Source organism: Anabas testudineus, chromosome 12 (assembly GCF_900324465.2).
Source record: "Anabas testudineus chromosome 12, fAnaTes1.2, whole genome shotgun sequence".
Taxonomy (NCBI): Eukaryota; Metazoa; Chordata; class Actinopteri; order Anabantiformes; family Anabantidae; genus Anabas; species Anabas testudineus.
In genome coordinates this window covers 7,432,948-7,460,631 of record NC_046621.1, presented here as the reverse complement: position 1 = coordinate 7,460,631, position 27,684 = coordinate 7,432,948, and the positions used below count along the sequence as shown (strand labels likewise).

The following is a 27,684-nucleotide window of genomic DNA, read 5'->3' as shown; positions in this document are numbered from 1 at the left end:
CCGATCCAGCCCACCCTGTGCCCTGTTCATTCTCAGGCCGGGTAGCACCCCAGCAACAGCACTGCGATCGGTTCAACGTACCGAGATTGGGCTTTACAATCGCCATCCATCCTTTGAATAGGTAGCATTTTGTGGAAATATATCACCGTCACTGATCACAAGATACACTAAGTCGTTGAATCGGTGAGTTATGGATGTGGATGCGTGTGTCCAATCGCCAGTTTTGCATGTCTGCTCCGCTGCCCAGTTTTATTGTTGCTTTGTTCTGGGCAGCAGCCATTTTTAATCGCCTTGTCCTACATTCCCATCGCTGTCTTCAGACCGTTCTCAAAGCGAAGCAAGCTTGAAAATATTAGCATAGGTTTGGAGTGTTTGTATAGATTTCCGCCAAACAGCGTGTTTGAAGTCAATTGCAATTTATATTACATTTAAAACGCACAAACCCTCCACCCGGCCTGTCAGTGTTGTTCTTGGTACACTACCCTGGAAGTTTATCGGGCATTGCCGTTTTGCTAGTTTTCGAATAAGCCGCGACTGTCGAAGCTAGCTAATGCTATCCCAAAGCGAATGGTTATGTTTGCTTATTTTTTGTTCTTGCTCAAATAATCACAAGACAATAGTTTGCCCAATGTATTTGCCGCTTCGTCATCTAGGATCTTATGACTGTTAGATATCCAGCTCCACAGGACTGTGGCTACGAACACTCGGTGTTTACATAGCCATTTTACGCTTAGCCACCAGCTAGCATATGTTAGTAAAGATGGCTAGCATCTAAACCAAGGGTTGTCTCAAATGCATTATTTAACGCTACGTTGTAATTATTAAATATGTTGGGCAACACAAACTTAAACTGCTCTTTTTTTTTTATCCCGTCTGTTAGTTGAAGTATGTTGTTTTTGTTTTTCTGCAACGAAATGTCGGGTGTCAATTTCATGTGCTGAAATTAGCATTAAGTTAGCTCCTGGTGAGATAACGGGAGCTACAATTATTGTTAACGTTAACGTTTAGAGAGGCCAAACGCGGTAGGTTTAACATTAAGTTAGTGTTAGAGTTTTATTTTACCCATTTAACCAATGTGTTTGGTCAAAATATAGCCAGTTAAAGTCAAGACATGGCTAACGTTAACGTTAACTGTCACACCGTTAACTAGCGTTAGCTTTGATATTTAACCTTTACCTCAATATGCCTCAAATTTGATGTTTTTTGTACAAATTCTAGGATTGTTTGACATGAAATGCACGGACGCCTTAAGTTTCTAAGTAATTAGACCTTGATAGACGTGTATTTTTCTTTAGAAGTCCCTGTCTAACGCCTTTACATTTTAATCGAGTGGCCTCCTATACGTTATGGGTTGTCTGGTATTTATGTTTGATTGAAACGCTAATATTTATTTGGAAATACCGATGTTTTCAACATTTAAAACGCCAACTATGGGTTGTTGGGTTCCAGCTAAAGGAAATGTATATGTTTTTTATTTTTATTGGAAATTTCGGAACTTAATGTTCTGTCCCTCTCCACATAACATTATCTCTATTATTTTGTTAGTTGGATTAATCTATCACTGTCCAAGGTGAGAGCATGTGGCTGAATCGTTGAACACACCACAAAACAATAAAAACATATGTTATGGTATACATTTGATCCGATTTGAGGGTGTTTGGATAAAAGTATGATTTCTTATGCACAACAAGTTCCTATCATAGATCTTTCTAGCACCCGTTTTGCCTTTATTTACTATTATGACAGGTGAAAGTGTATATAAAGCTAACAAACAAATTAGAAAATGTATTTGAAACGTTTTTATTCATACCAGACAATTTGAGCTTTGACCCAGGGATTCAATATAAGTGCATTATGTTGTAAGTCTGCATGCTTTTGTGTATTTCTGTCGATTGGTTCAGAGGTTTCAGTGGCGTGTTGGAAGCTCACAAACTGTTTTTTAAGTATCTAGCTTAGATTTTCAGATTGTTTAACATTAATCACATCACATCACATCACATAAAAAAGCATGCCCCCTTACCCATTGGTGAGTACAGATAGTTGCAGGAAAGGGTTTGAGATTTCTGCTGCTGATGCTATGCCAAATTTATTTTGTAATGCCTGGAACAAATATACTTAAAAAAAGATTGGTTTGTAACACTTACAGTGAGATACAGATGTAAAATCAGATTACAATATTTTGCAGGGTTTTTGCAGTAATGGTGTAAATCATAATAATAATAATAGCATTATTTAACAATAAAGGTTATGTTTTTTTATCTTATTATAATGGATGGTGGCAAAACAAATTCAGTTCACATTTCCTTTTTTTTCGTTGGTAGGGCTTTCCAACATAAGCACGTCAGGCGTACTTGATTCATATCTGAACCGTTTCCGGACTTCTAAATTTTTTAGACTTTACGCCCCCTTAGACTCTCTGAATTGGCAAGCAAATTCTGTTTGTATGCATGATGCAAAAATCATCATGTCAGCATTGCGATATGAGACAATTATACTGTGGGGAGGAATTATCATGATACACTGTGGCCTGTATCCCCCAAAAAACACATACTGCAATTATTTTCATCATTTTCAACGTGCAAGAAAGTTAAATGTTACCCCTACCTGTTTTAGAGTTTAGTTATTTTATCTTGCTCGTACTTATTTGCACATCTTTTGTATGGGCATTTGCCACATTTCCACAACATTGATTTTGATTACAGCAATTCAGTGTCAGTTGTAAGGTACAAAATGCCATTAGTACTCTGTGAAGAGCTATCATGTGTCTGCACTTGGATGCAATGGTGTCCTTAGCTACCTTGGGTCAGGATATGGAAAATCTAGTTCCATAGCAGATGCTAATGTGGAGCAAATCACGTTTTCCTTTATAATAGTCAAAGTGCCACTAAGGAGTGATGACAGATGTTTAAATAAATTAGTCTGCTTTTGTGTATCATATTCTTTGTTACCTTTGGTAACATAAAGATTGGTTTTCCCTGCATCTGTGATGTTAATGAGATGGGTTTGTTACATGTGGCTCTGACATACTGAAAAACTAGTGCTGACAAATGGCAAATTATACATCACCACACATTGCTCACATCTTTTGATTAGAGTTGCACATGAACACATTTGCAAAATTACACATAGCATCTGTCTGGCCACTACACTTGTAGCTATAACTAGGACAGTGTGTGTTTTCTAATTTAAAAAGTATTACAGTCAGGCAATCAGATTAAATGATGTCTTCGCTTGTTCGCAACACAGCATGCCTAATTAAAAGGTTGCAACTGGTATTATAAAGTCCTACTTTGCCTTTCTTTTATTTGCTTTGAACTGACCAAGCACAACTTGTGGGTAAAAAAGAAAGTGAAATGGTTAAAATTCTAAAGTGAGCTTGTGAAGCACTGATCCCAGCCATTTTCACAATGATTTCAGGGAATGTTGTTGCTTTCTCTGTACACTGAGAGCAAGTAGAAATTTAGTTGTTAAGCTGAAAGCTTTGAAATTGCAATTAAAGAGCAGTATGTCATGATGTCTAGAGAAACATAGCTGTCAATGGTTTCCTAGTAGTGAAAGACTATACCAATAAAATACAAAAAAGGCAGTTTTAAAGTCTATTTGGAAAATTAATTTTAGGGCTTGGCTTGAAATGAATTATATATTTAAATTATTATATATTTAAATATATAATTTAATATTAGGTTAATGTATGGATAGCTCTTAGATCAGTGGTGTTTGAACAGTATAATATTTGGTAAGTTATATATTAATTGGTCTTAGGACCTATGTTTTTTTGCAGTGATATGCATAATAAAATGCTAGTTTCTTTTTTGTAGAATCAGAAGGCACTGGGAAGAGGCGCAAAGAAAAATTTCCATACTCGATGACATTACATCGCAATGTCCGATCGTTTGGGGCAAATAACCAAGTCCAAGGATGGGAAAAGCAAGTATTCCTCACTCAGCCTATTTGACAAGTACAAGGGAAAATCAATAGAAACTCAGAAAAACACAGGTAAGATTGGTTATCTTCTCTTATTTACATGTCTTTGCCCAGTCTCAGTCCTTTCAATATCAGCTTGTTAAAAGTACCTGCTTGCTCTTTCAGTAGTTCCGCGACATGGCTTGCAGAGTCTTGGCAAAGTGGCCACAGCCCGGCGCATGCCCCCACCTGCTCACCTGCCAAGCTTGAAGTCTGAAAACAAAGGAAACGACCCCAACGTGATTATTGTGCCCAAAGACGGTACAGGATGGGCAAACAAGCAGGAACAACCCGATCAAAAGAGGTAATGGACAAATCATTGATCAGTCATTAAATGATCAATTACCCAGTACATATTAACCTATAACACATAAAATGAGGACCTGTGGTGTAACTCTGAGAAGATGTATTCTTTTGTAGTGTCTCTCTGTAGCTGTCATGTGTTTGCTGACCCCCTCTAAGTCTGAATGAAAGGAACACACTGTTAGTGTTAGTTTCTGTGCTACTGTAGAGCTGTGTTAATAAACACAGTAGCTGAAAGTTGTTTTCTGCCAGCTTATAAAGCTTTCGCTATCTGATGTTCACGCTAAGTCCAAGCCTAAACAGGCTAATGTAAACAGGGGACTGGGAGAAAAGCATTGCTTAATCTCTTTTGCTGCCTTTCAGGATCAGCTGCGCTTTAATTAACCATGCTTTAGTCATAATCAACAGAAAGTGATGAACTAAATAATTGACACCCCCTGCTCTATTATTAGTATGAGTACTTCACCAGTAAAAGTAACTGTTGAAAGATGTAATGAGCTAAACTTTGGCGCAGTATTTGTGCATCACCTGGACACCAGCCCCAGCTGTAGCAGAGGGACTATAGTTAGCTAAAGTTAACAAAACAAAAGTATTCATCTAAAACCTGATCTAAAGTTCCAACATGAAGCTTTGGTCAGCTGTCTTTTCAAAATGCTGGCTTATGAGTAAAGATGGTCACTGTATTTATACTAGTTCAGAAGTCTAGTCTGTCATTGTTAGTCATAGTACATTAACTTGTTTCGGTATATGTCACAAAACATTGCATGAAGAAAGTTTTATTTTATTTTATTTTGTTTGTAGTTCTGTTGCATCAATACCACAGCTGCCGGAGTTGCAGCCACAGCTGGCTTTACAGAAGTCTGTCTCCAATCTTCAGAAGCCCTCACCGGTAGCCAACCAGGAGGTGTGTATTTGTAACAACAACTTGAGACTTAATATTCTTGTTTTTACTAGTGTCAATATCAAATAAAGCTTTTTATACTTATTAGATTCACTAAGTAGGCTGATATTCAACAATGACTTTAGTTTTCTCAATTTCCACAGAACACAAACACAGGTGGACCAAAGCAATGGGCCCAGCTAAATGGAAAGGCAGTAGAGCAAGATGGTGAGTCATTTTACATTTATCAAAAATTGTGATATGTATTTACAAAAGAATCAAATTACATGTTGTGGTGAATTATATGCTGTTCAGAAGATAACTCTCATATGTACATGTCAGTTAGTGTAGTTCCATAAGTGAGACTAATGTTCCTTTACGCATTTTCCTTTCAACAACACCATCAGGTTCAAGGGCCTCAAACCGACTTCAGCCCTTCTCTCACGAGGAATTTCCCACGCTGAAGGCAGCTGGAGAACAGGACAGGGCTGGCAAGGAAAGAAGCGGCTTCGATCCGTCGTATGGGCCCGGACCAAGCCTCCGCCCCCAGAGTAAGTTTCGACTCTCAAGAAGTTTAATTTCATGTCATATTAAAATTATTGAAATTATTAGATTGTGACATTAAAACATATTAAAGATAAAATAAGAGTAGTTTACTCAAAGTAACTTCTGTGACTGAGTCTCTTGGTGTCAAATTCTGATATGGCAGTAGACTTGACTTTTATACGGACAGTTGTGAATATTCTGAATGTAATTAACTGTCATTGGAAACCTGTGAATGAAGATTTAATAAACAGTATGTGATGAGTTGAAATTCCATGTCTTATCAACTAAGTCCATGTACAGTTTGTTACGTACTACAATTAATATCTCCCTCTCCCCACTCTAAGATGTGACAAGCTGGAGGGAAGGTGGTGGCAGGAACCTTCAACCCTCGTCCCTGACCCTTGGCCTGCCTGCAGATCCTGAGGGTAAGCTCACTGCCGTGGGTGAGTCCGGCACCCCTCCAGCCTCATCTCACCCAGCCTCTGCCACCGGCACCACCTCTTCAAGTGCAGTGATGGCTCAGTCACCAAGCCTTGACCAAAAGGAGCCTTCCCTGCGTCCCGCCCAGCCTGTCCGCAGAACAACCGTCCCCACTGCTCTGCAGTACCAGCTTCACCATACTTCCACTGCTGTGTACCATGATATGTTGCCTGCATTTGTAAGTACTTCTAGGACTTTTCAGGCATGCTAGTCTTATATGTTTCTTATGTCTTATCTTGTACAAAGTCAGCTTTTGAATATAATAATATAAACAACTCGTGTTTGGATAACTAATCATGTTTTTGCAATGAACCTATTGTACTATTCTGTCGTTTTCAGATGTGCTCTAAAGAGACACGTGAAGCCCCTGGTACAGAACATGTTCCTACCACCATATCAGCCCCAGCACGATTTGAGAGCAAGCCCACTTTTAGACAGAACTATGCCAAACCTGAACTCGTCAAGTAAGTATAGTGTGTGAACGGTTAAAAATATTAAATACGTTTGACTTCTGACCATGGATAATGACATGTTTATTGTCTTTGATTGCAGTGGCGATGTGAGAAGAGAAAACCGGTTTGTCCGTGCACCTCCGCGACTCTCCTCTCAACCTATCCGAAGGCCTGGTGACAGACCACTACGTCCAGCCATTATTAATCCCGAAGACCTGAAGGATCTGGATGAGCTTGACAATGACTGTGAGGATGGATGGGCTGGTAAGTATTTTTAGACCTGTGTAATTGACTTCATTACATAGAGAACACGCTACATTTGAAGGAATATAACTATCATTAATACAGGCCTGGAAACTGATCACACATTTGTAGATCTCAGTAAATAAAGGTTATTTGGACAGTTTATCGTGGTACATGTGTAACATTAGTTTGTGTAGCATTCAGTAGATCAGTTTAGCTGGGTTAACATGGCTAATGTATAAACCCATTTCTGAAAGAATTGTCCATGCAACTGCTTTGAGACTATTCGCGTGTGTTGGCATGCATACACAGGACACCACAAGTTGACTTGCACTTTAAGGATTTAATTGAAATGAATGTTGCTCTCATTCCTGTTTCGAGCTTATGGTTTGTTTAGCCACAGTTTATTTACCCTTTCTTCCTCAGTCAGGATTGAAGTTGCTTGTGTCAGAGTTTTCTCTACACCAACTGTTTCACTTTATGACAAGACATTGTTTGTTTAATTTAGACAGATAAATCTACACTTTTGATTTTAGGTGGTATGAAATTTAAAACACTTAGGCAGGGCACCGGCATAATTACTTGCAGTCACATTAGGAGCTGAGCAAATATGCCATACTTATTACACAATTATACAATTATTTTTTTAGTAACAAATGTTCTCAGTAGTCTATATCCCACACCACTTTAACCTACAATTGTGTTTTTTTTAGGACTCCATGAGGAAGTTGATTATAGTGAGAAGCTCAAGTTCAGTGATGATGAAGAAGAACACTTACCTAATAATAAAAACAAGATGTGGTAAGATCGCTTTCTCTTACTCTTTGACTAAAATACTCAGTTTTACAGTTTTGTCAATGTTTAAAGGTTTCTTGCTCACGTTTTGATTTGTTTTACTTAGGACTGAATGGGAGAGGGAGAGAGAAAACCACCATGACTGCCAATCCTCCCCAAGTTCAGGTGAGCCATCTTACTCCCACGAAGCCCCTGAGGAGACTTTTTCCTACCAACATCACCATCATGAACCACCCAGGAAGACTAGTGGGAGATACCTCTCTACAGACACTCAGGTAACTACGCGCTATGCTGTGTTTTTTTTTTTACTTTGATAGGTGTCTTTTAAGCTTACTTATCTGATATTACCTCATGATGTTACTTTCCTGTAAAAAGCATCTCATTCTGCAATCTCTCTATGATTGTAAAAGAGTGCAATGCGACGGATCATATAAATTGCAGTGTGCCTTCATATACCCTCAAGTGAGACTGTCATTGTGAATTGGGAGAGTCGACCTTGCAGTAACCATAGTGATTTGTGTCTGCCTACTTTTCACTCGGCAAATGAACTGCGATGTGATACTCATAATAGAAATACAGATTATTTGTCTGTTTTATCTGTTTTAGTAAGCTTATACAAATAATATGATAAAGTATTATAATGGTAAAAAAAAATAAGTAATGGTTTATCTAAATAAGTCTTTAAAGATTAGATTCTCAGTGTGCCTAGCAGACAGTGAGTTATGGCAACCTTAAGGGTTAGTGATCTAAAGTGTGTACTATGAAATAAATAATTGTCAAGTACAAAATTGATCTTGGACTTCTAGTTGCTTGTCTTCCTTCCTCTCTCTTTACCAATTTACATAATATAGAGAAATGGTGAACTATTGTAAATGCGATACTCACATAGTCAGTGAAAAAAATCACACAAATGCTTTCATATTTGAGGGCATGGTCCTCAAATATTTTTAATAGTTATATTTTAATAGTTTTCAAAAGGAAGCCCATTACATAAATGTGTAGTGCTCCTCACATTGAACTGTCTCTTTGCTATCTCTAGGCACAGCAGAAAAGCCAGGCTGAGCCACAGACTGACCAGGAAGATCACCAGCGCCAGTCTCAGACTCAGGCTCCTGCTAGAGCAAAGTATGTGTCACCTGAGATGTCGGAGGCTGTTGAGAGAGCCCGCAGACGCCGAGAGGAGGAAGAGAGGCGCGCTCGTGAGGAACGGCTGGCAGCCTGTGCTGAAAAACTCAAAAAGTTGGACGAAAAGTTTGGCAAGACTGAAAGGCAGACATCAAGGACAGAGGAGTGCCAGAAGGAAGGAGAGGGTAAAGAAGTTCCTCTGTCTCCAAACAGGGAATTAAGTAAAAGCCAACATGAAAACTGGCAATATAGCACAAAAGGTAAAAATAGAATTATACATACATACATACATACATACATACATACATACATACATACATACATACATACATACATACATACATACATACATACATACATACATACATACATACACACACAGCTTAAGTTTTAAAAACCAATTTCCAATAATATTTTGTGATTACATTTTTTCTAGATGGAAGTGAGTGTCCTCCAGATAACTCCCCTGGAAATAGTTACTGCGAGGAACCTGTGTTCTCTACCTACCGTGGAAGTCAGGATGACAGCCAGGAGCCCTCATCCCCACCAGGAGACTATAGTGGACGTCATTCCTCCAAACCTATTCCACCCCGCTTTCAAAAGCAGCCCCAGCATCACCAGCAGCAGGTGAGAGCCAGCTAATGCTTTCCTAACATATGAATTCTCAAACCCACAATAATGTCTATGCATTAGGGGCTTCTTTGTAAGAAGAGGGCTTTCAAGAGTTAATGGAAGCAAGCAAAAATGAAAGGAGGGTGGGTGAACATCCCTGGCTCATTATCACTCTGCTTAAAGGACATTTGATCCATTAATGTTACTAGGCACATTAGTGCTTTTCTTACTAAGACCAATAAAAATATTTGTGTGCAAGTTTTGATTTTTTGATTTTTTTTTGCTTCACTGTGGATAGCTGCTGTTGTGTCAGTGTCTGAAGTAAAATGCAGAAGTACACACTGGTCACTTTTGATTCTCATGTTTTTCTTTTAATGTATATGAAACGAGCATTGTATAAAAAACATTGGCTCGCTTTTTTTTTTGTTTTTTTAAGTTAATAAAAACAGCACTTGTAGACTTCACAAGTCATTTTACATAGCAAGTAAGAACAATGTTTATTCTATTTCTTATAGGAACAAGTATACAAGATGCAACATTGGCAGCAGTCAGGTCACCCTGCCCCATCTGGTTCAAGTCATAGCCAGAGAGGCTATTATCCCCCACATGTGCTTGGGTTTGACCCTCGCTGGATGATGATGCCACCTTTCATGGATCCACGCATGACCCAAGGGCGATCTCCTGTGGACTACTACCCCAATGCAGTTCACTCTTCAGGTAAACAGTAACTTCAGAAAATGAGTGCATACCTTTTAATTAGAAAATCTGACAGTTTCCTGGTTATTTTCTCTGGAAATACCCAATTGTAACAGTAAATGCTTTCAGCAGGAATGATAAAACCAATGATGAATCAAGACCACTTGAATAGTCCTGGCTCTGATGAGGGATGCCATCCCAACCTGCACCAGGAGAGAAGAGCCCCTTCCACTGAGCCTTACCCTATGTGGAACCAAGATGGCTACCCCTTGCGCAGCTTCACGCCACCGTTCCAGAGGCAGCATGAAAGCTCAGACAATGGCCAACCAGAGGACAGGTCATCTATTGTATTTTAACTATAGTAGACCCTGTAAATTTAGGCTGTTTTTTGTCATTCTTTGACTTTTTGTGTCTCCTTTTTTCCACAGGAGTGACATGGCCTGCTCTCAACAGGACTCCTATGAAGAGAGGGCCAATGATTGCTTGACCCACCCTCAAGATGATCTCCCTCCCCATCATGCTTACCAGAGCCGAGGTCCAGACAGAGACCACCATGTTCAAGGCTTGCTGACCACTGCTCAGAATCATGCAGACCTGAAAGATGGCCCTGAATGTCATGATGCAATGCTAGATGGCTCCAGGGACAATTGGAAAAGAGATGGAGGACAGAAACAAGATGGAGGTCTCAGTAGTACTCAAAACCAGTGGTCTGAAGCCAGTTCCAGTTCTAGTAGTGTCAGCCAGCCATCTGAGACCAGTGGGCGCACTTTGACTCGCAGAACAGGGCCCATTAAGAAACCTGTTCTCAAGGCTCTTAAAGTGGAAGACAAAGAGAATGAGAAGCCTAAACTTGAGCCTGAGGAAAAGCCTGTCCCCTACCGTCTGGAGAAAGAAGTCCTTACTAATGTTTATGACTTGAAGAAGGATAACCAGCCTGCTAGCAACAGGCGTTCGGTCTCACCTGTTGTTGAGAAACAACCTGAAGAGAGGCAGCGCCAGTCACCAGCCCCCACTAAAACAGAAAGGCCTGTGAGCACCCACAGTGATGACTCTCCTAAAGACAACACCTGGGACAGTGGCAAGAACCAGTCGTCTAGAGATTGCCAGGAAAATCGGGAACTCCAGGCACCACGGCGCAATAACTGGATCTTCATTGATGAGGAACAGGCCTTTGGTGCAGTCAGGGGAACAGGTAGGGGCCGCAGTCGTGGTTTTAGGGAATTCAACTCTAGAGGAGGAACCCGTGGTGGCCGAGGAGGTGACAATCTCAGAGGTGCTTATAACAACAGTAATGGCACTCAGCGTACAGGCCGAGGCCGAGCACCACCTAGAGACCTTGTCAAGGTGGAGGAATTCCAGAGGGGCAAGCCCCGAAGGCGTAATGTTAGTGAAACTTTGAGCGAAGCCTCCGAGTACGAGGAACTGCCCAAGAGGCGCCGCCAGAAGGGATCTGAAAATGGAGAAGGTTACACAGAGTCTGGAGAAAACCGTAAAGCTGATCGAGACTCTTGGAGGTCTAACAAAGTGTACACAGATGAACAGGTGGCTACAGATTCCAGAGAAAAGGCCAAGAACAGCAGGGGCTTTGGGGGTCGTATGCTGCCTCCCAGACTGAACTCCGCTGGAAGTTACAGCCGAAACTTCGGAGGCTCAAGGGACATATCAACGTGGAGAGGTCGTGGGCCCCAGTTCAACAGCAGTGGTGGTGCTGCCTTGCAAGAAAATGGTTATGGTCCTGGAGCTGAGGCTGCTTACTCACGCAGACCACCTATTGAACGTGAGGCCCTGAAGTACGCCCCTAAGTTTAGCGGCTCTTTTATGGAAAATGGCACAGAAGACCGTGAAGGCGAGTACTACTTTGACAATGACAACCCTGACAGGCAGATGTTAAGGAGACGGCGTCCACCCCGTCAAGATAAGCCACCACGATTCCGTCGCCTGCGACAAGAACGTGAACCTGGTTCAAACCAGTGGACAAGTGATGAATACATAAATGGAGAGTTTCAGAATCCCTGGCCTGGTCGCTCCAAAGGTAGTGGGGAAGACAACTGGCCCAGTGGCCACTACTCTGGAGGACGCCCAAGCCAGCATGGTCAGGCAGAAGAATGGGAAACAGGCTCAGACAACAGTGACTTTGGTGACTGGAGAGAGAAGCGAGGTGGAAGTGGAGGTGCAGCTCCACAGGGACATGGTGATATTCCCTCTGACTCGGGTCATAGTGAACCAAGTTCTAGTGAGAAGAGAGAACTAACCAAGAGAAGCTTCTCCAGCCAGAGACCACTGGTGGAACGGCAGAACAGGAAAGGAGAGCCATCACTGCTGGAAGCAGGCAAAATGGCACGTACACCTGATAATCTTTCCACCACCTCCTCTAACAGGAGTGATGGTTGGCAGAATGGAGGAAATTCTTGTAAGAGGTGAGGTGAATAACTTAAAGGTATTAAAGGCTGTACTGTCCTTTAGCTAAACTTGCTAATTCTCAACTTAGCTGGTGCTCAGCAGTTGTGCTGATGTGGCAATCGCAGAGCACATTTTACTGGGTCTTTGTTTAAATAATCCCACACTTTTTAAGGATTCTGTTCAAACATTTTGAGATAAAGATGCATTATCTCTGAGCAGCTACAACAGTTTGTTGTTGTATGAATTTGGGAAAGATGCTTGTGTCTTACTGGAGGATTGGTTAATGATTCTTAGCACTGTAGATTTTCACAGCATCCCTCCTTGGCTTGATTTTCTTTTTTATGTTGAATCCCTTTGCCCTTTACGATTTCAGCAGGAGTCCAGATGAATCTGGCCCAGTCTACAGCATAGAGCAGCCAGAAGAGAGAGAGTCTAGTGAACCCTCAGGAAAGAAACTAGACAAGGAGTTGAAGCCTGGACCTGTGAAGACAGAGATAGTTGAACCTCTGTCCCAATATGACCTCAGCAGCTACCCAAGTGAGTTAGTTTTTTTTATATATATATATTTATCTATTCTTCATGTTGATAAAATGAGAAATTCCTGGGCATGTGGCACTGCTACATTTTGCATTGACACCTTGCCTGTTTTGTAGTTGAGGGAGACACAGGGGGACCAGTTTCAAATCCAGATGGGTACCAGGATACCATGTCTAAAAAACAAAGACGTCCACAGGAAGATGAGCGAAGGAGGAAGGAACAGGGAGCTGCTGTAAGTGAAACATGCTCAATCTGTGTGCTCGGTATTCATGCCAAGTATGAACAGAAAGTGTATAGATTAAGCTTCTCATTGCTGCCTATGTTAGGTGACGGTGAAGAGCAGGCCAATTCCATCCAAGATGCCACCACGCTTTGCTAAAAAGCAGGGAAGCATGAGCATGGAACAACCTGAGGAGGCTCTTTCTTCCAACAACCTGGGAACTGAAATCTGGGAGACCAACAGCTCAGGTAATAGACAGGCCTGACCTTTTGTCAAGCCATTGTTCTCACTGTTTTTGTAGGTGTCAACAGAAACAAAAAGCATTTTTCTGTGCAAGCAAAAACCTTTGAGACAAATTGAAATTGCTTATAGGGCATATTTGCATATTCCATGTAACAAAATATGGCTTGATGGGATTTCTTTAACATTAAACAGATGTTTATGATGTTTTAAACTTTTACCTTGGCATTATTTCTACGGGTTTTCCTTCCATACGACCACCTAGTGTGAGATATCCTGACATCTAACACTGATCCAGTTCCTGCGACCCATCATTGTGAATACAATATGTGAAGAATTCTTTGAAGACATTTCTTCTTTTATTTCTAGCTTTTATTTTTATTTTTATTTTAAATGTAAAACTGGTAATATAGCCAGTGTAAATATTGTACCGTCACACATTTATTTTTCACTAATCACACCCATTTGTCCTTCTCAGCGCTTTCAGTACAGTCTTCAGGGGGAGACTCATGGACAAAACAGGTGTCTTACACTGGAAGTGAGCCCAATTCCGAGGTAGTTCAATGCAGTTACTTGAAACCTCTACCTCTATTACATATGTTCTCTATTCAGCTTTATTTATCTGCAGTTTATCTGCGAGATATTTCTTAAATCTTTGATTTTAGATTTTTCATCTTCAGGATGGTCAACTGTTTTGCAACAATATTAGATTATTTTGAGAAACAGAAAAGAATTAATGCTTTTTTTTTCTCATTGCCAGGATTCTGATGCAGGCCCAGAGCAGAATAAAGAACAGCACAAGCCAGGGCCAATCGGAAATGAACGCTCTCTAAAGCACCGCAAGGGCTCAGAAGGAGTTGATCGGCTAGAAGGTGGTCCCATTACACCCGTCAATGGTGTGGACCTCCATGTGGATGCTGTGCTTCCTGTGCCACCTATTGAGTTTGGTGTCAGTGCCAAAGACTCTGATTTCAGCCTACCACCGGGCTCTGCACCTGTGCCCACATCCAATTCTGTCAACAAGCTTCAGGATGCACTTAACACAAATGTGAGTTTTTGTTTGTAATTTTGTGGTGTCTTGTGAATGCATCAAGGATTATTGCAACTAAATGGATTATGATCTTTTGTTCTTAAACAGACTGCTCTCAATCCGAGTATCCCCATGCTGCGTTCCAACCATTTGCAGCCTGGCATTAACCTCAACACAATCTCCTTTCCCAGTGCCGACCTTACTCTAAAGGTATGAAAATTACAATCCCATGCATACGGAGCTACAATTTGTCATGCCTGTATCAAACAAAAAATGAAATAATTAGAATTACCTGCTTATGCAGCCTTTATTTTATAGTGAAAATCTATTTATATTTACAGTTTTATATAAAAAAGCAAGACTACAATATTAAATCATGCATTTCAATTGTTTTTTGTTCAGATGGAATCGGCACGCAAAGCGTGGGAGAACTCTCAATCCCTTCCTGAGCAGGGCTCACCTGGTGGTGGTGCCTCAGGTGTTCAGCCTCCCTGCAGTGCTGGCTCATCCAGTGGTGTCAGCTACAGTTCTTTTGGAGGAGTTTCCATGCCTCCGATGCCTGTGGCATCAGTAGCACCTTCCATGTCCATGCAAGGTGAAACTCCATATTCCTTTGCCTGTTTGATGAGTTTAATCTCAGGGAAAAAAAAAACTAAATGCATGTTGTTACCGGTTCCTTTTGTAGGTAATCATATTCCTCCATTGTATCTGGATGGTCACGTCTTTCCAAGCCAGCCACGCCTCGTACCTCCCACCATGACCCAGCAGCAGACATACCAACAGGTAGAATGATACAGTAAATATACACACCGACAGGCTTGTTTGTGTGTCAGCAGAATAGTAATTATGTTACATTTGTTCATGCTTTCAGGCGGCTGCACCGCAGCAGATTCCGATCTCTCTACATACATCACTTCAGGCTCAGGCTCAGTTGGGGCTTCGGGGAGGTCTACCTGTTTCCCAGTCCCAAGAGATGTTTAACTCTATTCCCCCTTTCAGGTACTGCCTCTTCAGTTTTTCATAGAATTCCCACTGAAGCTGATGTTTTTCTTTGACTCATGCTGTTGCCCCTGCCCTCTTTTCAGGTCCCAGGTTTACATGCAGCCCAGCCCCATGGTGCTGTCAGGTGGGGCCCCTCTCAAAGGGCCCTACTCAGCTTTCCCTGGCATGCAGCCCTCAGACATGGTCAAGCCCCAGTCAGGCTCACACTACCAGCCAATGAATGGTAGCCAGCAGCTAGTCTATGACAGCCAGATGAATCAGGGGCCTGGTATGGGTTCTTCCCAGTTAATGGACTCTCAGCTCATCCAGGTGAGTGAATTTGTAGTTTTAGTAAATATTCATTTTAGCCCAGTCTGTAAGCTTTCACAATAAAATAACACCATTGTTGTACTATTTTTTTCTAGGTGACCATGCCCTTGCCTGGTTCTCAGCTGCGCTATGGCTCAGCACAACAACATCTCATCCTCCCACAGTCCATACAGCTGCAGCAGGGACAGAACCTGTCAGTCGGAGCCCCACGTCGAATGCTACCACCTGGCTCCCAGGCAGCTGTCATGGCAGGCAGCCGAGAGGTATCACTTTCTTTTTTTTTCTGATGTTCTGTTCAGAACTTACGACATTAATAGAGTTAAAAACAATTAAACAGGTGTTTACTTGTATTGAAAATGCTTCTCCCACATTGACCTGTTCACAGGGCTCGCAGATGGAAATTAAAGGTTTCCAGTTCTCTGATAAGCCCAACCACTCCCCAGGCATATCCAGTGGGTCCTATAGGTGAGGAGAATAAACCTTATGCAGACTTTGACTGTAAAGTGAAAAATTGTATCTCACGAAGCACATTTGAGGAAGCCGATTATAATTCCAATTTCATTTTCTTTCTTCACTCTTCTCATCAGGCCAGGTTCTGCCAGTCCCAGCGGGAAGCCCTCTGGTCCCGGGGGGCCTGTAGGCCCTCTGCCTACACATTTCACTCAACAGGTATTGCTTTTTCACACATTTGTGTTGATATATTTACCCATTTGAAAATGCCCTTAACCATTCAGTACTAGCATGCTAATTGTCTTTTCATTTCCCACCTACTCCTTTATTTATTCCTCCCCTCCTCCTCTCCCGTGGCCAACAGGTCCCACCTACCCAGGGCAGCATGGTGATGCACATGCGGCCCCCCACCACAGGCCCATTCCCCAACCCCATCCAGAGACCAGTCATGCAGGTCAACAAGCCTGTCATCATCCGCTCCCCCCCTTACCCCAATCCTGGCCGCGACCCTCCCCATTCTACCCCTCCCTCGGCCCCCGAGCCCCCTGTGAAAGGGCCAGAGGATGGCATGAAGGTGAGCCACCCACTGTAAATATAGGTAATTTATTTTATTCTATTTTCGTTTTCTCTTGCATTATTTATGTATTGTGTGTTTTGACATTTTAGTTATTAATCTAGAATTCTGCATTGTTTAAGATAACAATTTGTCCATAGTTTAAACTCTAATGTATTAACAAAATGTTTCACATATGTTTAGTTCTGACTGCAGTGTAAAGAAGTGGTATGATAACAAGCTCAGAAAAAGACTGAATCCAACGTTTGTAGAGTTGATGGTGTTCATGGCACAGCAGTGTTGTATGCTAAATGAAGTAGAATTATTTACCATATTTATCATCATCTCCATGTCACCATACATGGATGGATGTGAATATTTTATGATCTAATGACTCAGTTAATAAAACTGAACCAGTATTATAAACAATAAGTTACAAGCAACAGTGCATATTTCCAGATGAGTGTACATTGATCTTTGTGTTGTGATCAAAGTAACAGCTAGAATTGTCAGTAACTGCAGATGGAGGAAAATTATTAAAAAGCATGTCTACTTTTTTACTTAAATTTGATCTGCATTTTACTATTCTGCTGCATTTATGTGTTGACTGTCAGGCTTGCTGCAAGTCTAAGTAATGTTGTCTTTGTGCAGACTAAAACAATACGAGAAGTGCGGAAAGCGCTTGGTGAGGGAAAAACACCATCCGGGGGCATGACCAGCAAACTCCAGGAGTCCCTTCCCTCCACGGGGCAATCCAAACCAGCACGCACTGGAGCCATAAAACCCCAGGCTGTCAAAATAGAGGAGGGCAAGGCATAACAATGGACCTTAAAATCCTCATCACCGCCCAGCCTGCCAACACAAGGCCCCCGACCAATGTCTGAGCCTTCTAAGACCCATCTTACCCCAAGGCACGGGGCAAACATGCAGACATCATGATGAATTACCCCTCTTGAGCATTCAGAACTGGACACTATTATTTCAAACCACATATAGAGATATATAAATATATATAAATATATACATAGACACAAACAGTCTTTTAAGCAGATTTCTTCAAGGTCCTCTTTAATTTATTGTCACTTTTAAGGGGGGAATGGTAAAGATAGAGGAAATTTGCGTTGTTTTTTTTTGTGTGTGTGTGTGTTTCTCCTCAAAGTGGGGGAAAAGGAAAATGGCCAACTCAGACAGACGGTTCAATTTTCCATTTTGCCAAACTGTATTTACTCCATTTATGGACTTTAGCCCTAAAGACCAGGCAGAAACTTGAGTCACACAAAGTCTGTTAACATGTTTTAAACAAATTTGAAAATTTTCTGTCACTTTTCATTGGCATTTTTGATGGTAAATAAATAAAGGTTCAAGTCATCATTACCCATTCATACTGCTGGTAAAGGACTTCTTTTATTCACCCAGGAAAAAGAAATCTCCAATATGTGGACATCATTGCATGTCTTCACTGAGCCCATGAACTGTGATGGAAGTGCTTAGATTGATAGAAACTTTCTTTTCTTAAAACTCTTGTTTGCTTTTACATTTTGTTGCTTGCTCTCCTCTGTATGTACATTGAGACAAAAAGGTGGACATTTTACCAAAATCATGTTGCTTCCATGAAAACTTCACTGGCATTGATAGTGTGTGCATGTGATGTGCTGAATGTGTGTGTAAACTTGCAGGACTCTTAACTAGAAACTAGCAATTTCACAAAGACTGTACCTGAACTCAGCATCCGTTATGCTGCCATCGACTGTATGGATTTTGATCAGCTGCAATGGCAACGATTTTGGGTTCATCGTGAAGTAGTGTGTGGGGCGGGATGGGGGATGCATTCACAATTGCTATAAAGAACCCACAAAATAGCTGAATTGTTTGTATCCATTGTGAAATGTGACAATTTTTCTGTGCTTCAATCTGGGGTGTTTTTTTCTTCTAAGGCTCCTGAAAGACTTTTTTTTTTTCCAATTCTGCTGAAATCCATTACAGGACAGTAATGTGGGGAAATTATGAAGAAACAAACTCATCGAAATTTGATAATTCAGCATCTGGTCTCTGAGGTGGCACTAGCAATAAATGCAGCCTAACTATAATCACAATCAGGGTCCAAAAAACAATTTTACTTTTCTGTTAGAAGACGCTAGAAGAATCACAAACAAGGGGCGCTCAGCATTGCTAGTTCAAATAAAACGTCCCCCCCCCTTCGTTGTGTGCTGCAGTTCCAGTGGACTATGACAAACTTTTAAAGGTGTTTGCTTTTGTTGGACAATATGAAACTGTTGGAATCATTTATTTTATTTGTAACGGACACTCACTTTGAAACTCACAATGCCAATGTCATAACTGGTTAAATGTTACTGCTTACTGTAACGCTCCATGACACTACAAAATGTTGCGATTTCTCTTTGACGATGTTTCACTGGTATATATGTATATGCATACTTAACTGTACAGCCGAGCCTTGGAAAAGGGGCTTCAGCCCACGTTTCATTTAAAATATTGTGGCGCTATAAAGGATTTCATGTTGAAAAAGTCACTGTGTTCTCAGAATGGACTGCTTTCACTTGTTAGATTTGTTGGGCTTGGAGTGTTTTTCCCTCTTATCCCTTACTGCAAAAGATCTCGATGCTTCTCATCATTGTACCTGCACCGAAATGTTACCCTGACTTTTTTTTTTTTTGTACTTTTAAGATGCATATTTCATTTTGTCAGAGGACCAGTGCTTTCTACAGCTGATCAGCATTCTGTTTATCTTACCTGATCATCCTTTCAGATATTTGGTCATTACGCTCCCTTGTTTTAAAAAAAAAAGAAAGAAAAAAAAGCCTATTGAAAGAAAAGAAATAAAGCAATTGAGATTTCTTAAATGTACTGTTGATTCTGTATTCTTGATTTGCCATTAAAATCATGCATGCATCCAGTTCTTGTGAAAGAAATGAGCTATAGGGAGCTATTATACAAAACAAGTACACTTTCTAAGCACAGCACTGCAGCTCTGTGTCTGCATCAGACCACACCAGCATCCTGACTGGATTCAACAGCTCTGGTTGTGCTTGGACTTGTTTGACACACACCTCAGGCCCCACAAGTCTCTCTCTGCGGCTCCTGATGTTATAAAATCCTAGATCCGCCCCTAGATCCTGAGTTGGGGTCAGATTACTTCTGGAGACATTTTCATTCTGCAGCAGTAACTTACAGAAAAGTGGACAAACTCACCTGAGGAAACGCAGAAGACGTCTGTGCAGAACAAAGACCTGAAAAGGAGGAGGAGAGAGGAAGTCCTGGAGATCAGCTGTCTACATTTGTTGCGTTTTCCTGTCGGATAAACAAGGTAACCTCGCTGTTGTTTCCCTTTTTTGCCATCACCGTCATTCACAGGACGGAAAAGTTGGGTTGTTGTGTCGCTGCACGTCTGAAATCAAACGTTTGATCGAAGCAAACCTTTATGTTTTGTAGGAAACTCGGACCGTGTTGCTCCATACGAGCCCTGTGCTGCTAACATTAGCTAAACCGACGTTTCCTGTGCGTAAAGTTCGGTTCTGACCTGGATTTAAGTGGACTCCGTGTGTGTCTGAGAGGAAAACACAATCCATCTCACCTGCATCATTCATTAACTCTCGTTTGTAAAAACCGACTGATCCGAGTTGACATCAGCTGGAGATTTGTTGGTCAAATTAGTCGATTAGTCGATCGACCAGTTGTTGTAGTCATTTATCAATAAGAACATTGGATAATTTTATATTTTTATATCTTTTAGTTTTGTGCTACTGGCCTATAAAGTTAGTTTTATTTTATTCTGTCACTCGATAGACTACACAATTCATTGATCATTTAATTGATAAAGCAATTTAATCAATTAATAAAAAACAGTCCCTATAAAGTTCCTTATGCTTTTTGTGAGACTTTGTGAAGATGCAGTTTGTTATTAAATGACACAGTGAAGGTCTATTGTAAAATACCTTGTTCATTACATGAATCCTATTATTATGCATGGTGTAGTGCCTTGAAATGACTTCTACTGTGATTTGGCGCTATACAAATAAAATTGAACTGTAAAAATTTAATTGAATTGAAGCTAAACATTATGTGCATGTAGCCATTTCATGCTAATCAAAACAAAAAAATTAGTAATGCAAAGAAAATTGCATTATTTTAGAGAAATGTATTTACCATGAGTGGTGTAGTGTCAGGTAAGCATATAGTGGCATATGTGTAAAAAGGTTTATCTTAGAGTTACACATGATCACTTGTTGTATTTAAGTTTTGAAAGCGGTTTCCAGTCACAGAATACTGCAGCAGAAAAGGCTTTGCAGAAATTGTTTGTGTTTGTGGCATGAGAGCTATGTGTCCTGGTGTTTGTGAAGAAATCAAAGGCCTGAAATCTCACACAAGGAATTCATTCTCTAAAACTAACGACTGGCATCACTTCAAACTCTGCTTCAGTGACAGATGATTGTATTAATCCAACAGATTTCACAAGAGGTTCTTGGTCGATGCTAATGGACTTTTATCTGTCCCATGTCACAAGCCACTGTGTTTCAGTTTTCTATAAATAACGGATGTGTCTCTGTGATCCAGGATGGCTACCAAGGGCGGGGTCAGGTCTGATGAAGCCCTAATGATGATGCAGGAGCTCGACGATCGTCTGAAAGAGCAGATTGACAAACTGGAGCATGTTCGCCTTGCTGTTGTTGAACTGAAGGACAACTTGTGTGGGGTACATCAGCACGCTGTGAACTCTCATCTGTAATAACAAGTGTTCAATCAAACTTCATTCCTAATAATCTCTTGTGTATTTTCATATTTCATTCCTTTAACACAGAGCAACACTGACCTAAGCCAGTCCATCACTGACCATGTGGAATGGTTGAATCACTTGTCAGAGCGAGTTGAGACTCTCCACATGAACACAACGGTTTTCGTTCAGGTGAGAAACAGTTACTGATGCATCTGAGAATTTATGTGATTATTATGGTATTTTATGTTTATATTATCTGTATCAAATTCAGACTATAAAAATCTTCTTGTCACACAAAAATAAAAGAGAGACAGACCCTATTAATAAAGTCCCATGTTAGCAGTAGGAACTATATAGTCTTTAAGAATTAATGTTTTATTAACCAACGGACAGACAACATGACTAAATCTGTCCTGTCAAAGGAGATAATGACACAGCAGGATGTTTTGTCTCTTTGAGAGAAAAAAAGGGGTCACAACAATACATTTTTCACTTTTCAAGCATGTTTCAGATTTGGAGATTGCCCATTTGCTTAAAAACTCTGACGCCTTTACACATTTTTCTAGGAAAACCTTGAAAATGACAAAGCAAAGGAAATTAACCTTATGGAAAAGGGAAAAAACTACTTGTACTATAGTATAATCATAGGTTTGAGGCAAATCTAATCATTTTTTATACATTTATCATTCACCATGTTGTGTATTTCCTTCCACATCAGGTGAGTTGAAAATGTGGCTTCTGTTCTGCAAGAGAGTTTCTTGTCAGTCTGTGATCATTCAATAATACACAGATTTATATTTGCTTTATATAAAACCTTGTAAAACATAATACTGACTGAAATATGAAAGAATTTGAAACTGGATTTTGACACACACTGAGTTGAGTTCATTCAATTACTGTATTTCATGTTACATAGACGCACATTAGACAACGCATTAGTTACAACATTCATTGCCTTATCTCTTTCCAGATGAATCCCAAGCCTCGTGGATGGGGAGGAAAACAGGGCTCCAAACATGGCTACCGCTGGGGACGTCTCCACCAGGCGGAGGATGCGCAGTCTGAGTTTGGCTGGTCCCCTATCCGCACACGTCGCAACAGCGATGCTGCGTCTGAAATGTCCTGTAACTGGTGACCTCGCAGACTGGGGGGTCTACATATTGTACTGCCCACTTCAATCCAACTGTTTGCTCATTTCATTTTGTATTGGTACACTTTCATGTCCTAGTTTTACATGGAATTGAATACTATACATTTATATCTGTTGTGCTCATAAACATCATACTTTTAATTAAAGTATAGCTATCCAACTCCATTCTGTAGTTTGCGTGAATCTTTATTGTAGAAAAAACGACTTGAATAAGTGGTGCAATCATTTATTCATTTATTTATTTAATGTGATAAATTCAGACAACCTACTGTCTCAACTTGTAAACAATGGTCGGTGAGCTCCTCCAGCAGAGGGCGCTGCATCACTCTGTCACTGTTCACCAGTGTGCTGTGAATAAAGCTTTGGCAGAACGCGTGGGTGATAGTTCTGGAAGGAGGGTCTGACTAGCTGAAGTAGCACCACCGTCTTTGACAGGATCGTTTTGGACACACGGAGTTCAACCTATTTTTGTATCTATAATAAACATTACGGGTATCGAGTAAACCTCTGAAACATGGCAGAAAGCGACTGGGATACCGTGACTGTCTTGAGGAAGAAGGGGCCGACTGCTGCCCAGGCCAAATCCAAGCAGGTTAGCATGATTACTTTACTTCGCCGTTGGTTGCTCGTTTGTTCTGAAGCGTATCCTCAGCAAAAGCGTCACAAGCGTCACAACCTAAACAAAATAAATCAGAATTGATCCTTGCACTGAAGTAAATAGCTAACATTAGTGTGCAGTGAATCGTTGAAGGCGATCATTTCTACACGTGGTTGCAGTCGAATCAAATATCGTCTGTTCGTCGAGGTTTAGCTAACTTAAAGCTAGCTGAATAAAAGTGCTATGGACGTTTGTCTGTTTCAGTGAACCGTTAAAATTAACTAGCTTGTTGAGCTATTAGCTTTGTTGCCCAGTCGTGCCTTTGTTTTGTTTTTGTCTTTGTAACGTTAAACTATTCAAACTCTAGAAGACCTATGTAAGTACCTATGTTTCACTGGCGTATAGTTAACCTATTCTTACAATCTCAGAGGTCAAAATCATCTTTCTTAATGTTGTTATGAGTAAGAAGTAAGGTACCGTTGGCTGAAAAATGATGTCAACCAAATTAGCAACGAGCTAGCTCTAACCAGCCAAATTGAAATGGGTACCTAGCATTAGCTAGCTAGCTAGCTACTCACGAATGATCAATAGGTTTTGCTAGTTTTATTTTGTTTTTGTCTGACAGGACGTCGTGTCGAGCCCAGTACTGATATATGGTAACGCCTGCAATAAAATATGTTGCTTATTATTACAGAGTATCTTCCAGATCATATCTGAATGACCATAAACTAAGCACACCCCCTACCTTTTCAATTTATGTAAGTCAGCTTAGAAGTGTTTACAGTGTCCAGTGTTTTAATTAATATCCATAAAAAGATAACAACCTATCCCTAAATTAACCAGCTGTAAAGTTTGTGCTCAGACAGGATTGATCAGGTTGTCAATTGTGTAACCTATCAGTCATACTTGTGCAGTTCCATTATTCATTAACTACAAGCTATGCAATAACAAGCTGGTCATAATGCAGTCTACTGTTGTGTTTTTTGTAGGCTGTCGCCGCTGCTCAGAGACGTGGGGAGCAACTTGAGACAACCAAGAAATGTAAATTTCTGCTTTCTGTACAAATTTAGTAAAGAGCATAGTTCCCTTGTGTAGTTCATTGGCCCTAGTTTGCTGTGTTGTTTGTACACTGCCCATCCAAAAAAACAAAAACAAAAGTCACACCTTTATATTTTGTTGGACCACCTTTAGCTTTGATTACGGTATGCATTCGCTGTGTCACTGTTCTGATAAACTTCTGCAGTGCCACAACATTGATTTCCATCCAGAGTTACATTAGTTGTCCCTAAGATCTTGTATTGATAATGGGAGAGTCGGACCGCTGTGCAAAGTCCTCTGCAGCCCATCCCAAAGATTGTCAATGGGGTTAAGGTCTGGACTCTGTGATGGCCAATCCATGTGTAAAAATTATGTATCATGCTCACTGCACCACTCTTTCACAATTTGAGCCTAATGAATCCGGACATTGTCATTTTGGAAAATGCCTGTGCCACAAGGGAAGAACAAATCCATTGATGGAATAACCTGGTCATTCAGTATATTCAGGTAGTCAACTGACCTCATTCTTTGGCTACATAACGTTGCTGAATCTAGAGCTGAGCAACTGCAGCAACACCAGATCATAGCACTGCCCCCACAGGCTTGTCCAATAGGCACTAGGCATGATGGGTGCATCACTTCACTCGCCTCTCTTCCCCTTTCAACAACCACAGGATGTGTTTTCCGACATGGTTGTTTAAGAAATGACAAGCTACTCACTGCATCAGTTAAGGTTAAATAACTTGTTGCCAGCTGAAAACTAATCATCTATGCAGTAATTATCCAATGGGAGGCTCTTACCTTTTGCTTAGTTAAATCCAGGTGGTGACTCTCTTTTTGGATGGGTAGTGTGCTAAGCACTAAATGAACTGAAACTGAAATGACTTGTGTTGTGACTGGCTGTATTTATGTTTTATAATGACATTTCTGTGATCCACAGGGTCTGCAGGGCAGAACAAACAGCATCTCGTCACAAAGAACACAGCTAAACTTGACAGGGAGACAGAGGAGTTGCACCATGAAAGGGTTCCCTTGGAGGTGGGCAAGGTCATTCAGCAAGGCAGACAGGAGAAAGGCTTGACCCAGAAAGACCTGGCCACAGTGAGTTTACTGTCTTCTCATTTATTCATATGCATAACAATTGACACAGTGATGTTGCTGTAAAAGTTGCTTTTTGTCTGTTATTGTGAAACATAGTTATAGAGGATAAACATAAATACAAAACATTATGAGATGAAGAAAGTCATACACATACTGGCCAGTTTCCTAGACATGGCCAAGCTTTTTTTTTCAGTTGTGAGTGAGATCAGCAAATTGTAAGATGTGGTTTTGGTGTTTTCAGTGCAGTTTCTCAACTCTCTCTGCTCTGTGTCTACTGTTGATTGAGGGCAATGCTAAACTCCTACGGATCAAACATGAGGCACAGATGCTGCAGAGGAGAAAATAAAATTGACTGAACGTATTATTAAAGTTTACAGCAGCTATTCTCATTACTGTGCAGACAATAAAAGCTATGGTTAAAAGGCCAATGGCAATAATTTAGAAGAATTAGACAATTTGAAAGTATAAGCTTTGCCCACAATCTCCAATTCATCACCAGTATGTATTAACCACAACAAGCTTGTAAAGCTAATGGAAAAAAGCTTTTTGATCCAAAATAAACTGTTGTCACTGTTGATGGCAGTTAAAAAGTGAGCACGTTCTTACATATTGGGTACGGATCGTTGTGACTCCTTTAACAGACGTTTGTAGTTCTTTTAATCCAGCTTGTAAAATCATTACCACGCGAATATGATGATAGTAACAACAATAAAAAGCATCTTGGAGATAAACAGATTTCCAGTTATATGGACTGCTGTGCATGCTTAGGTAGTTTTGTTGGCCTTGAGTTTAAATAATAAATTATGAATTGTGAATGTTCTCCCTAGAAAATTAATGAGAAGCCTCAAATCATTGCGGACTATGAATGTGGCAGAGCAATTCCCAACAATCAGGTCATGGGCAAGATAGAGAGAGCAATTGGTAAGAAAATGGTTGCTTTATTTATTTATTCCAAAAAGCGCTACTCCATATTAAGCTCATATTAATCTCCCACTTGTCAGGTGAAGTTTATCAGTATCTCCTTCTCTGTCATGAACAGGCCTTAAGCTGCGCGGAAAGGATATTGGCCAACCACTGGAGGCAAAACCCAAGACGAAATGAACACAAAGCCTCGAAATCAGCCCTTCCCAGCCCCTCCTTTCCCTGTTGTTGAAACCTGAACCCCCTCCCCCACCTCACCTCCTTCAAAAACTGTCCTCATCTCTCCCCAATCCCTTCCTCTCCCTGGGCTGATCTCACCTGTGTCCTGCCTGAGGACCTGGTGCTCCACTTCATTACAGGCTGCATACTGACAAGTCGTCTCAAACACTCTCAACCACGATATCAGTTGAATAATCAAATGCATTTTCTTCACAAACTCAACGTTGGGTGAATTTCCTTTCACTTACGCCTGCTTAGGCTTTGGCATGATAGATTCAACTTTTTGATGGATGTATAAACATTTAAAGGGCGAATTCTTTTTCATGACCAAACCAATTAGTTCGACTTACTTCAATTCTGAGCATGAAGTTAAGCCAGAAGTGCTTGATTGCATCTTCTTTTTTTTTTTTTTATTTTTTTCACACACTGAAGACAGTGGGTGAATGTCATTACAGTGTTGAAATATTTTTAATGCTGTGCTTTGTTTTGACCTAAAAATAAAGTTTGGCAATTCATGACATTTGTGTGTGAATGTAACCAGTGTAGCACAAATGTTAATAATAAAAACAGTGACATTTTCTTGTAGTTAATATTAAGCTCAGTCGGTCATAAAACTGATTTCTGTAGTGCAGATGTGGAGATTAAGAGAATTCCACAATAAAGAGTTAGTGCCTTGTAGTAACAAAGCCAAGTTTTAAAACTTAGAAAGAATTAATAAAAAATAAAAAAAGGACACATTTACTTTCGTAACTGTATCTGGGTGTCGCTCAAGGTGTGAAGAAAGTATGTCGCTTAAACCTGAGAGCTAAATGTAGTAGTTGTATTCAGCCACTAGGTGTCAGAATACCACTAAGAAATTCAGTAGAGTGAGCAGTGTCTATCAAAAATTGTTCCAGTTGATTATTTGTGCTGGATTATGATTAAGTGCTTCAAATGTTTCTGTTTGTGCATAAGTGTTAGTGCTTTTCAAACACACTAACATGTTTTTAGCTGCTGATTAAGTATTGATGCATACTGCGAAGTGGAAAATGAATGATTTCTAGTGATTGTTTCAGAGGTATGTTGCCGTCTGTTTTACTGTCACTTCAG

At 40.5% G+C, this 27,684-nt stretch overlaps 2 protein-coding genes across 7 annotated transcripts; both read left to right on the top strand.

Annotated features, from left to right (window-relative positions):
• Nucleotides 1-30: 30 nt before the first annotated feature.
• prrc2b (proline-rich coiled-coil 2B) lies at nucleotides 31-19,366 on the top strand. 6 transcript variants are annotated; one of them, XM_026353830.1, is made up of 31 exons: nucleotides 31-121; nucleotides 3,819-3,996; nucleotides 4,090-4,267; nucleotides 5,068-5,170; nucleotides 5,311-5,374; nucleotides 5,554-5,697; nucleotides 6,037-6,350; nucleotides 6,512-6,636; nucleotides 6,725-6,888; nucleotides 7,581-7,668; nucleotides 7,769-7,937; nucleotides 8,702-9,047; nucleotides 9,224-9,414; nucleotides 9,915-10,116; nucleotides 10,225-10,432; nucleotides 10,524-12,512; nucleotides 12,869-13,032; nucleotides 13,149-13,264; nucleotides 13,359-13,500; nucleotides 13,971-14,047; nucleotides 14,253-14,540; nucleotides 14,631-14,732; nucleotides 14,925-15,117; nucleotides 15,208-15,305; nucleotides 15,394-15,521; nucleotides 15,608-15,833; nucleotides 15,929-16,096; nucleotides 16,219-16,298; nucleotides 16,421-16,502; nucleotides 16,648-16,857; nucleotides 17,488-19,366. In XM_026353830.1, exons 2-31 carry the CDS (start codon nucleotides 3,882-3,884, stop codon nucleotides 17,653-17,655), a joined length of 6,642 nt encoding a protein of 2,213 aa, XP_026209615.1. In that variant the 5' UTR covers nucleotides 31-121; nucleotides 3,819-3,881; the 3' UTR covers nucleotides 17,656-19,366. The 6 variants fall into 6 exon arrangements, with proteins under 6 accessions (XP_026209615.1, XP_026209619.1, XP_026209618.1 ...); XM_026353834.1 differs by having other exon boundaries at nucleotides 31-183; nucleotides 4,093-4,267; XM_026353833.1 differs by having other exon boundaries at nucleotides 31-183; nucleotides 10,228-10,432.
• Nucleotides 19,367-23,077: 3,711 nt separating this feature from the next.
• Nucleotides 23,078-27,115, top strand: edf1 (endothelial differentiation-related factor 1). Its single transcript, XM_026356621.1, has 5 exons — nucleotides 23,078-23,310; nucleotides 24,306-24,357; nucleotides 25,295-25,455; nucleotides 26,283-26,376; nucleotides 26,495-27,115. The coding sequence occupies exons 1-5, from the start codon at nucleotides 23,233-23,235 to the stop codon at nucleotides 26,554-26,556; spliced, it is 447 nt and encodes a 148-aa protein (XP_026212406.1). The 5' UTR covers nucleotides 23,078-23,232; the 3' UTR covers nucleotides 26,557-27,115.
• The last annotated feature ends 569 nt before the right edge of the window (nucleotides 27,116-27,684 follow it).